The sequence below is a fragment of the Mesitornis unicolor genome, unplaced genomic scaffold, assembly GCF_000695765.1.
Source record: "Mesitornis unicolor isolate BGI_N332 unplaced genomic scaffold, ASM69576v1 scaffold1390, whole genome shotgun sequence".
NCBI lineage: Eukaryota > Metazoa > Chordata > Aves > Mesitornithiformes > Mesitornithidae > Mesitornis > Mesitornis unicolor.
Window position 1 is genome coordinate 12,088 of NW_010157347.1, and position 12,873 is coordinate 24,960.

The window sequence follows — 12,873 nt, forward strand, 5'->3', positions numbered from 1 at the left end:
GCATGAAATTCTCACATGCATTTCTTTACAGGATTTTCTACTCCTGATTGCACTTGGAAAAACTATGTGTACCTTTAAAACAAAATCTTGCCTTTTTGACTACTTTATAGACTGGAAAAACAGTTGATTTATGAAACTGTTTACTAATGCTGGTGACACAGCCCTTATAAGCAAAAAGAATTAGCACATATTCTGCATGAAGATTAACTAGAAGTAAATGGCCCAAGACTGTGTCACCCATTTCCCTTACAGTAGGACACAGACTTAGGACTAAGCTTCCGCATCGCTGCTGCTGAGTAGTGAGAAGCAATGAGATCGCTGGTGAGATGGGGCACAGCACTGCTGAAACAATTCAAACTGCCGTTTGCAGCAAAGTCTAAAAGCGATTTTAAGGAATAAACCATATTATTTTGGGGTTTTGTGCTAAAACTCTTTTTAAGTAAAAATTTCCATTGGAAAAGCTTCTTTGATGTTTTGATGAAACAGGGAGACGTTAGATACCATTTCTCCTCCCTACCCTGCCCTCACCTCCTCTCCCCCCACCAAAAAAAAGAGGCGGGCACGTGGGGAAAGTGAGAGGAGAGGTCATTTCACAGTTGTGAGATCACTTCTTGTATAGCGCCCTGTGACTTCTCTGCATCAGGGCATCGCTAGAGTCAGATGGCCACAAGCCATGACTAAAGTCCAGCTGGGAAGACCAGTGTGCAGAGAACAAGCACCCCAGACTTCATAAAGACTCAACACTTCAAAATTGAACTCCTTCTGACTTCTATTGGTAATATTTTTATTTTAGGGCTGTATTTTGATATAATTCCTCTTTCAACAACCCCTTCCCTTCCCATGCTTGACTTGGAGATTTTTTTTGTCTAGATAGAGAGGATCCAAAGGAATAGCTTCAATAGTTTTATTCTGCTTTTTTTCAAACAGGAGATGATGATTCCATTTCATCCTGAACTCTAGTAAAGAGTTGAATGAATTACTTGTTGACAAAACAGTAATCAATAACTGAAATGTTTTGTTTGCCTGTTTAATAATTGAAGCTAACAGTATACTTTAGTTAAAAAGCCTCTTCATTAAATGGAATGTAACTCATTCACCTCTCTCCTCTGTGCTCTCCTACTCTACAGGCATTTGTGAGTTAAAGAGGATGCTTCTTTTTCTGCTGTGTTTATTCTGTAGCACCATAAATGCAGACTATCTCAGTTAAAGCTGCTGTTTTAATGTTTCTCCAACAGAAATTGCAATCTTTTGCAATTGCATCTCCTCAAGGACATGTCACCCCTCTTCACTCTCCAGCTCTCTCTGCTGCTTGACTCCTGCCCTTCTTTTTCTGCCAAATTTGCAGCACGTTACAAGATCCTCATGGTATCGTAGCACAATGTTGTACAACACTCAGTAGCACAGAGTTCCAGGCTTTTAGAGTGAGCTCTAGGCCCAATTGAAATACTAATAGGAGATTATAAAAATAAAAAGAGCATTGCCCTGACAAACAAATAGCAGTGGATATGATAATTATCACATACCTTGAAGCTGCACTGCTTGGAAATTGCTACAATACTGCGGGCCAAGCTTATTAATCACCACCATGGTTTCCACAGAGATGGCTTCTTCAAATAAATATGTAGGGCCAAGGCGCCAGGTTAAGGAGGATTTCTGTTTCCAAATTCGAGGAGTAGCTATGTACCCATAGACATCAATAAAGGAAGAGGGTTCCATGGAAATACAGCTACCAGGCAAGGGCTGGAGATACTGCATCTGCAACAGAGGAAGAATTCACTGAGAGGACCCAATACACTCAGGGTGCCTTAAGGTCTTGTCCCTGAACGGTAACGCCTACTGCCTTCATTCCTCAATGAAATCTCAGTGAGCTATGCAACACAACTATCAAATACTGTTTCGAAATTGGGCTTTCAGAAGTATCACAAACATAAGCATTTTGGAAAGTTCAAGTCTATACTTTGTTCCAAAAAAACCATAGTCAAAACAATTTCAAGTGTTGGCAAAGAAAGAAAACCAACATTTTTTGACCCCCAAATTACTTTTCCTGTTCTAAACTTCATAACTCAGACCGTGACTTTCAACACGGAAAGTCAAGTTACAGATCGCACCTTGTACTGGGCACCTAGAGCACCTAGATTTTGAAGAGTACAGAGTGTCCAAGTGCATCCGTTGGCTTCAGCAAAAGTGACAGAGTTTAGGGAATTGGACCGTTTATTTTTGGTATCAAAATAAGGATTGAGACTCCTAAATTGGGTCCCTTATTTAATTTATTTGTAGACAGCTCTATTAGGAAGTAGTAGGATAATTTTTGGTAAAGAGAAACTATACTGTACTTCAGGGCTTAGCCCTGACTTTAACAATTTGGTGTTAGGATGAGAGACTCCTAGCATTTACCAACCTCTGACTACTGAGATGTAGAAGACAGGGCTGGTCAATATTAGGAGGCAGGACTTGGTACTTGAGTGAACAAATATTAGTCTTGATGCAACACAGTAACCCCATCACCCACCTCACCTCCCAGCTCAGCCACCCAAAAAGAGCTTTTCCTATTGTTAACAACCTTTGAGCAATTCTAATTTCTTACACAGTCTTTTCGTCACTGAATACATCAAGATGAAGGCTTGCATCATGTCAGAGACAGCAGCAGTGGGACCATCTTTTATTTACTAAAGGCTTGTTTTATTTATTATGAGTTGTTTCGCTGTATGTTAAACACATTTGCTGTGAATTCTTTAATCAATTGCAATGCTTAGGCCTAGTTTTATTGATGACTTTCAGTCTCATTTGAAGGAAGGCAAATTAAATTAAATTTTCATTCTTGAAATGGATATAGGTCCCACAAGGCATTTAGAAGACAGATCATTTTTCTCAAGTATTGGAAAGAGAATATTTGAAATTAAACAGGTTGCTTTTACAAGGAAAGTATAAAACACACAAGTGAGCTTTGCATGTGTTGAGATTGATTTGAAATATGGGAACGTGAAGGAAGAGAACAAGGTTAAAAGTTTCAATTAATAAAAGGATTCTATTAAAAAATAAAACCAAAGCCAAAAAAGCACCACACCAACCAGAGCTGCAATAAGAACAGGCGGCATTTTCAACATTGCCAGCCTGGAGCATTCAAAATCCAAAAATCAAATCTCAGAAATAATTTGAGATTAGCTTCAAAACTAGAAGTATGACAATGATAAAATAAACCAAGGCCTCTTTTATTTTAAGCTGTAAATTATGAACCCTTCAGGTGCATTTGGATTGCTGTCTTGTGATCTCTCATGCAACCTGAGAAATTCATCATCTGAGAACTGAATCGTACGCCACAACATCACCACAATAAATGGCACTTTAGGGGAAATCCTAGCTACACCAACATGTGCAATGAACTCATGAGTTGATATCATTGACATTTACAAATCTCTCCTACAATTTCTCCAAATTTGTCCCAATTCTCCTAATTCTTATTTCTTTCATTTCTATTAACTGAAAAAAGTATTATTTTAATTCTAGAGCTATCTCACACACTGAACAACTAACCCAGGTGAACATCTATCTGTTCCTGAATGCTTACAGTGCCACTGAGGTAAAAAAGGCCACTGACTCATCAGTTGATAGTTCAACGGGTGTAACAGGAAGAGGACAGCTTGAAGCACGCCCATGGAAGATGCTTGAGGAAATTCCATCCATCTTGACATTCTTGCAAAGAGCTGCCCAGTCACAGAAGCTTATTTCTCCATCACCTTTCTGCTTTTCCAGGCCTTTGTTCAAAAAAGGATGCTCCCTACATAACTCACGACCTTTGCAAGTTTTAGCCTAAATCCAAAGCAGCTTAGATTTAGGGTTCTCTGACCGCACCTTAATGGGATGTACTTTTTACAGCTGATGACTTCTGAAAATCTTGGGTATAAAATGAGAGATCCTCAAAACCACTAGTCAATTCAGAAAATTTTGGCCTAAGGCTACTACTGAATTTCATCAGCATAACCCTGAGCTACCTGCAAACTAGGTAACTCCAATTCTCCGATGAGTGTCATCACTCAAAATCGCTCTGGTTATCTACATGCTGAAGGGGAAACTAGTTCAAAGCATCAGTATAAGCTGATAACTTCTGAAAGCAGCACAAATACATCCCAATTTGTATGGATTTCTGACTCCACTCATACACAGCGTAGAGTGGCACGTGCTACATATGCATGTCACCATTCTTTGAGTCTCTCAGGTTAATGCTGAAAAGCCAAGTTATACACACAGGGAGATGAAAATGAAGAGCGATGAAAGGTAAATGTCAGGCACGAGATCTATGTAGAGAGCCTTTACCTTTGCAGAGCCAAGCATCTGACTATTTAGATAAGCTGACACAATGCAGTTCTTCTTTGCTTCCTTAGCAACTGTCACTGTGAGATGATGCCACTGGCCACTGACCAGAAGCTTGCCACAGCCAAACTGGACTTGCCCTGGAAATGGGGAGGGATTTAGGACCTCACTGTCAGGTTCCATGATATCTGTAACAGCAAAAACAGGGGGCAGTCAACAGAAAGTCTTTTTCTCCTTCCCCTGCCTCTGGAACACAACTATCAAATGTGACACAAAGAACATGTCTCTCTGTAGGTATAGAGTGAATTTGGTGCTATTCTGTTCAATGTCTTGAAAACATTCCCTGAATGTGTATTATCAGGACCTGAAACTTGCACAACTCTCAAGATCCCTCTAGCATACAATGTACTCCCGAATAACATTTGCTTGCTGTCTCAGTGCTGCAAAACAGGACAGAACTAGGACAAATCCAACATATCCTAAGAGGAGAACCCCTTAGGATAGTCACTGAGTTAGCTGACATAGAAAAAATTCCAAGTGAATTCATGAGATGATAAAACTCTGTACATTAATCTGTAGTTTTTATGAAAAGAGGCAAACTGTGATTTTTGATGTCATCTAAGGGAATCAGAGCATTCACACAATGTGAGCTGCGCATGAAAAATTCCAGCTACTATTCACATTCCATTGCCAACCTCCTCTGCACGTTCATTCACATTTGAAGTTCCTACTGTACTCAATAAGGAGAAAGGGATAAATGTCAACAAGGAAAAAAGGATTAGTAGGCTGACATGATAGAAAACCTTCTAAAAGTGAGGGGAGGAAATGAGCTGTGTGAATACAAAGCTAGCCCCCAAACTCCTCAGTCCTACTCTCCCAACCTGCCTACTGCCACACAGAACAGGTAGGAACCATCTGTTTCAAGTCCAGTCCCCACAGTTGCACACACTCATATAACTGACATTCAAAAGTTTTCCTTAGAATATCTCTAAGTTTTATCGTCCATTGCATGCCACAAAAAAATTCTCAATGCCTACAGCAAACTTAAAACTGAAATACGACCAAGAATTACAATCACAACGGGCTGCCAGAAGAAAACCAGATTTAAAAAATCTCATTAATGTCCTAAGTACTTCTAAGAAGAGGAAATTTGTTAATGAAAAACTCCAGATAATCAGAGGACACAGCACTGCAGCTTGACTGAGGAGTTCCTTACCAAGTGGCTGAAACTCTGCTTCTTCTGTGGAAATGACCAAAGCACGGTCCTGCGGGAAGAAGCTTACTGAAAAGCAAATAAACTCTTGCTCTGTTCTTGACATGTGCCTCACGACTGTGAGGAAACGGAGTGGGTGGCTGTTGTGCACCAAACCGAACTTGCTGACCAGAAACCAGCAGGACAGTGTCAGGCCGCTTGGGGGAGGAAACATCCTTGTGCCTGTAGGCAGGAAACAAAAGGCAGTAAGGAAGTTGGCTTCCCTGCGCAGACATTAGCAAACTGCTTTCTGTTTCATTTGTAGTCCAAACCATTTCAGAACCAACATCAGACTATGAAGTTTAATTTCTGCTCTTTTCTATTAGATTTCAGTGCCTATCTTCAGTATCATAGAAACTGAACACATGTAAGTGAATTTTAGGTCACTTATACATGTGTACACACACAAGAAATGACTACTAGATCTCCATGCCATGAAGCTCATCAGTTGGGAAGCACTGAATCATAAACAAGTTTTCTCAAAGTTCAACAAAATTCAGTAGGCAAAAGTTCCAGCCATCTCCCAGCTCACCCAATTAAGGGTTTTGATCTATTAAAGAATGCCATTTCATGGTAAGTGACAGTTTCTATTCCTTCCATGAGAGATTGCCTGAAAATCTGGTGACTCTCCCTTGTTGAGACTGCTTTAGCAATCTGCTTTAAATTTGTACTGCTAATGTTAATGCTAATGAATTACACTACTATATTATTATGCTATATCTGATACTACATTTTGGAGAGCAATCTGAGTTATACAGCTCAGAGCTGGACTGTGACAAAGAGATGAAAGTGTATTGAAACACACAGCTTATTTGCTGCCATTCCTTACAAATGTTGAATGTTTTCAGTGGGGCTGAAAAGTCAATGCTTTCAGGGAGCTATGGGTGAGTCAAAGTGCTTACCCAAGCCAATTCCTCCTGAGACAGATTGCTCTGCGCTGGGTCCCATCACAGTGGCCAAGGTAGGGAGATATAAACATCTACAAAAGCAAGCAAGCACCCATTCATCAGAAATGTAAAATCATCCCTCAGGGTCATCAGTGACTTAATACTGCAGAATCATGGTAGCAAGGAAGAATCTAGGCTATCAGCAATAAGACAATAACAAAATAGGTTGGCAACATTGCTGTAAGGAAGGCAGTGATAGGGCACAAGGATTGACTAAGATGAAGAGAGAGAAGTGCTTAGTTGCTGTGTCCAGAATAAGGGCTTGGAGACTGCAGAGCAGCTAAAGAGAAAAGCAACAGCAGCAATACCCGTATCCTTCCATTGACATGTCAAACTCCACAAACGATGGAGCCAAAGCAGTGCTGTGGAGCTGGAAATTTCGAGGTGACGTCATGGAGATGAGACTCATTGCGGTCTGAAGTGCCAGTGCAGATCCCTTAGACACCCAAGGATTGCTGCTGACAGGTGCAACTGTCTGAGAATCAGTTTTTTTGTCCACCATGTCCTCTTCTGATCCTACAAGATCAACATAGTGCCTAACCAGATCAGTGTCTGCAATACTTTTTTTAGTCACAGGCTTTGCCAGTGTTCAATTCATCGCTGCAAAGAACAGTGCTGCATGCTCTTCAAATAACACATCCTCAGCAGCCTGCAGAAATCCTCAGCAATACACCAAAAAATTGCATTGAAGGAATTTCAAAATGGGAGGCTGACAGAAGAGATGAGCTTACAGAAGTGATAGACATTATTTCTCCCCATACATCTTCATGCAGCTCCAAACTTCGCCTCTAGTAAAAATTGTTCCTGACCTATTGGTTCCATTTTTCATATACACAGACCATACAATTCTGCTATAACAGAATGGTTACAATCAACATGTGGGAGAGGATCTGAAGAATGCCTGTGTAGAACATAAGACCCAAATTTGCACCATGCTGTATCAGGTGTCTCATAAGCACGAGAACAGTTTAAGCACCAAACACTACTACTGTGGCTTTACACCTGCAAAATACATTAGAACAGAGAAAGGACTTGGATGGAAAATGGCCTGTATAAGTCTGCAAAGCAGACTACTCAAATATCCTAGGGATTACAAAAAGCAGTGCTCTTCATTCACATCTTTATTCTATTTCCAGCTATAAACTACAGGGAAAACATGCTGCAAGCTCAGGAGGCACTCTGTGATTAGTATTTTTATAGATTGCTTCCATGTCTGATCCGGCAAAGTCTGAGTCTATATCAGCATCTGGCTTCAGCACACGCATTATAATTTGATCTCTGCTTGTCATTGGATCATCTCTCAGTGTTGGTCAAGTACCACCCAAACTGGGCAGTCTGAAACATCCAGGCATATTCCACCTTCACTGTGACTATCTTGGAGCAACCTATTCCAACAGCAGTCGGAGTAATTCCTGACATTACAGAAACATCTATAACCCAGCCGCTGTATCAGCACCAGGCTGTTCATTGTGTGCTTACCTCCACTCCAAGCTGCATTAGTTGAGTCACTCTCCTGACATGAAAGGACCTTGGTCTTCTTTGTGCTCGACCTGGAAGGTAATGGTGGAGAACCCCCCAGCCAAAGAAACTGCCTAATGCAAACAAACAAATAAACAAACAAATCAAAAAATGGAAAGCAACCCAAGAAAGGAAAACAATAAAACAATCAAGGCAGACACTTTGAAGTCATAGCAACAATGCAAACACAGCTCAACCCTCTTCAGCACAACTTTCTTAATGGATAACAAATTTTAAAGATATCCCAAATAAAACTGAAGGAATGTTTTCCATTGTATCATCACAAATATTTCTTTTGCTTTACACTTCCCCTTTCAAGGATTTCCTATTGAAAAATATCCGAGGTTTATTTTCTTCAGCAATACTTTTGAACACTACTAATTTTTCAGAAAAAAAACAACCCTATGGGTTTTTTAGGGGGTTGTGTGTGTTTTTCTGACTTTGTTTGTTTGTTTAACAAATTCTTTCCTTTTTTGAGTAAAATAAATTCAGTCTTCCACTGTATCTTCAACTTCATTTGCACTCTGATTTCTATAAGTTACTCTCATGCCCAGTATTTCTTAGCATTAAAGAAGAAAGTACATCCTCAAAGTAGAAACAACAGAGCCTGAGAAACAAGACTACACTTTTTATTTCTGCATCAGTCATTGACATGGATTCGAGCTAAGAGAAAGTAAATTTTACTCTTCAGGAAACAGCTTCTCCATATGAATACCAGGAGAGAATAACTCTAGTTGTTTTGCAATTACTTAATTAGTTACCATTCATAAATGGCTTTACAATCCCTACAGAGATGATACAGCAGAACACTACAGGCTCATACCATCTTCAGTAAGTCATTCAATCGTATATCTTGTGATCAATATGTAAGCAGTATTAATTGGGATTTGAAACGAAAGGCTAAGAGTCTTGCTGAATTAGAGCACTACATGAAGTATCCAATTATTACACAGACTTTTCAAACAATGTGCACCACCAAAACAAACCAGTTCTATTAGATACAATTGGGTACCTTAACACATCTGGCTCAATAGCCTGTGATGCAAGCTTCTCAAACACTCTAGTGAGGGGCAGATGCAATGGATGGCTCTCATTGCGGAAGGCATCCTGACAAGAAGTGATGATGGTGCTCAGCAAGCCAGATCCACACATCACTTGGCGACTCTTCTCTGACTTCACCAGGGACTGGATATGATCAACCACAGCACACTGGATTTCCTGTGAAAGCTGAAATGGACACAGACTTGAAGTCAGTGGACTGGAACTAAACCTGTACATGGTGACTGGTTTTTTGTTTTGTTTTTTTTTTTTCAATTATCAAATCTTTGGGTGTAAAAATTTGGCCCAGGAAAGAAGCCTGAAGGCCAGAGGCTCAAGTGCAACTGCATGGCTGTTCTATAAAACTCTGCACTTGATCAGTGTACATAATATCCATCTGAGTAGCTGCTCAGCCACCCACTGTTAAACATTCCTGCCATAACACTGTGGTAATGAAGGAAGAAAATAACTGGCTTTCATTCAAAAGAAGAGACTGCCACCAAGGGCATGTTATTAGGCATAAGCTCCGAGACCAACACAGTAACTCTGAACATATCTAATATTAAGCACATGGAGAGTCATATTGACCTTACCTACTTTTCTTTCTAAAAGTACTGTTTTTAAACAAAACTGTGTCTAGCAATATCATTAAACACTTTATTTTAAACACTGTATGTTTTGCTGAATTGAAGCTTTAATTCATTATTGCTTCTTAATGGTCTTAAAGAACCTAAATTCTCATAAATCATCTCTAGACCAATTTGTTTCCAATTAGGAATGGATCCTACCCAATTTACCTAACTAGATTTCACACAAACTAACTGAACATCATATATTTAAAGCCAAATCTTACAAAAATGAAATGTTCCCCATCCTCAAGAGCCCTTTAGCTTTCTCATATGCTCTTCTGGGAAATATCATGGAATCACAGAATCAAATAATGGTTGGGGTTGGTTGACCTTTAAGATCAAGGTCACGATCTGCCATGACCCTGCCATGGGCAGGGACACCTCCCACCAGACCAGGTTATGCAAAGCCCCATCCACCCTGGCCTTGAACACTTCCAGGGAGTGGGCATCCACAACTTCCCTGGGCAACCTGTGCCAGTGTCTCACCACCTTCACAGTAAAGAATTTCTTCCTAATATCCAGTCTAAATCCACCGTCTTCCAGTTTAAAGCCATTACCCCTCATCCTATCACTACCTGCCCTTGTAAAAAGTCCCTCCACAGCTTTCTTGTAGGCCTCCTTCAGGCCGCAATGACGCCTCCCCAGAGTCTTCTTTGCAAAAAAGCAAACTTACTTTTCAATCTCAGGAGCACCCCTCACTTGAAAAGCTAGCAAACCTTCATAGAAAATTAAAATTAACTTCCCAGGATACCGCAGAAATTTAGTTTTACTAATGAAGAAACCAAGGCATTGGAAGTTGTGCTTTCAAAAAGATACAAGAGACCCGGGATTTTAAATTGCGCTTTCAGAAGAAAGTGTAGACATCCATCAGCTGACAACCCATTGTCTGTAGAGAGTTTGAGTCAATTCTGAAAATCACCTGTGCATTTTTTTCCTTAAAATGTTATCAAAAAGAAATAATTCATAAATTTATCACAGCTCAAATTCCCGATGCGTAGTTCCCAGCTGCAAGCACATTCCCGTTCTATCACAGTGTTTTGCTGATTAACTCTTGCCCACTTTGCTAACATTATGTGCAACTCTTTTTACAAAATTACAGAACTTGTGTTCATACACTCCTTGGAAGTAGATAGAGAGGGAAAAAAGCACTATGAACTATGTGAACCATTTCTGTTTTTCAAAAACCAAGACCTAGATAGGGCCTAGTCAAATGTTTTCCATAAATTATAGCATGTCCATCAGGCTTTTCATATTTCCCCTTGGTACAGCTAGTGTGTAAAAGAAGCTACAGAGCTTTCCTCATATGACTAACAGGGCTGCTATTGCCTTCTACAGAAAATATACTAGCAAGTCTTGACCTTTGGAAGCCAGACAGCAAAATCTCGTCATAATGTTAAGAATCCTTTTGTTAACATCAGGTCTGACTGACCTCTTGCTTACCAAGTTACATTTAGTTGCAGTGGTTTTCCCCACAGTATTAGCTGAATGCAGTGTCTCCTCCTTTTCCTAAGCTACTGTGCAGTGCTATACTACGATGTTCAGCAGACACCTGAGAAGGCAAAGCTATCTTTGTGTATCACCTTATAAATGATACGATTGCATGAAAAACAAGAAAATGTAGAGCAAGACCTTCAGTATAGTTAGCCAGGCATTCTTGGCAGAGTTCCTATCTCTTCAATCCAGGGTACATTACAAAGATTTTAGTGCAACTTCAGAGCCTCTGGCTGCTTTTATAAAGAGAGAGTGAATAGCAAGAGAAGCAGGACAAATAAAAGGGCAGGCTGTGGGTTTGGTAGCACAGGAGGAAAATTGCTCAGTTGGTTGATCAATAAATAAGCAAACTTCTTACTAAAAGGCCAAAAATAACCTTGAAACATGCAGACAGGTTGTGCATTTTCTTTGAACAAACAAACAAACAAAACCCCAACAACAACAACAACAACAAACAAACTAAACCAGCAACAAACCAGCCAAACCAGTTGTGCTGTAATCAGAACAGGCTCAGCAAAGGCAAATCCCCCAGGAGACAAGGCTGGAGCAAAGCCTGCATTACAGCACACAGGAGAAAGGGCTGACCTTCAGCTGCCAGCCCAGGCTGGAGAACGCACTGCCAGGGTGTTCCTAACCTCCTCCCTCCTAGCAGAGTTCTGGTGCATTCTCCTGTCTTTTCTCCCTAAGTCTTAGGGGCACAATCCAAAGGGGAATGAAGCTCTGGGCAAATACTCAAAGAATTTCCTTGTGCAGAAATTCAGGAATGCACTGTGATATTAACAGTTACATTAGCAGTGATATCAGTAATATATGCCTGAAGGCAGATAAATCTCAAATGCCACACAATCTTCTGTGGGCCATATCTGTGTCAGAGACCTTTTCAGTTTAGAAAGAATTTATGTTGTTAAGAAGTACAAATAATTGGAAGTCATTATGCTGATAATATCTCTAGTGAGAACAACTAGTTTAGGGTAGATTTAAAACAAGGATAAAACTCTTTTAAAAAGGTGAAAAGTCCTTATTGATGCACAACATTTTAGTTTTACAATAGTGAATATGACAGCAGTTCATCATAGGAAAGACAAGGATAAAAACAGAGAAGACAAATCCAGCTGTGGGAGCAATAATATTATTTAACAAAAGTACAGATAATTTACACGATGAATCATGTGAGGACTTTTTTGTCCATACTATCAAGAAACCTGCCAGGATGATGACATAGAACTGAATCATGCTTTGATTCTCTTCTCAGAAGCTCTTTTCTTTCCCTTACCCAGTCTTGTCAGATCCAGGAGATCTCCTTATCCAACATCACAAACAGAAAAGATCTGGCATAACACTCTGAAGCCTTAAAAGCCACAGTTCCAAATGCCAGACAAGGATGAGATACATCTGTGGGGAAACTGTGAATATCCTGAGCCACGTAACTAAAGTGGAAAAACTAAACCTGCCTCACTTGTACTTCGTTTTTGCAACGTGGGACAATGCTATCTTTCATCACTGAACAGGTAGCATATTAAAAGGAAAATCCGCCTTGTTTTGGTCAAACTGTATGCAGTTTGATGGGAACTGGATTAGTCCTAGGCATGAACATGAGCAATATCCTATAAATACAGTTTACTGACTCAGTGACTATCTCTTGAGGGTTTTTAAGGCTTTTAAGCAAATTTTCATGCCCATATGACATTCA

The 12,873-nt window shown here is 40.0% G+C and overlaps 1 protein-coding gene across 1 annotated transcript in view; it reads right to left on the reverse strand.

Annotated features, from left to right (window-relative positions):
- WDFY4 (WDFY family member 4) overlaps positions 1-12,873 on the reverse strand; it is a gene marked incomplete at its 3' end in the record, with an annotated part of 48,697 nt that overhangs the window by 10,964 nt on the left and 24,860 nt on the right. Inside the window, exons 13-19 of the mRNA XM_010179510.1 lie at positions 9,038-9,252; positions 7,987-8,057; positions 6,816-7,023; positions 6,463-6,539; positions 5,525-5,743; positions 4,312-4,496; positions 1,524-1,755 (exon numbers count right to left, since the gene is read on the reverse strand). Coding sequence (XP_010177812.1) covers positions 1,524-1,755; positions 4,312-4,496; positions 5,525-5,743; positions 6,463-6,539; positions 6,816-7,023; positions 7,987-8,057; positions 9,038-9,252 — 1,207 coding nt within the window. The remainder of the gene's footprint in view (positions 1-1,523; positions 1,756-4,311; positions 4,497-5,524; positions 5,744-6,462; positions 6,540-6,815; positions 7,024-7,986; positions 8,058-9,037; positions 9,253-12,873) is intronic.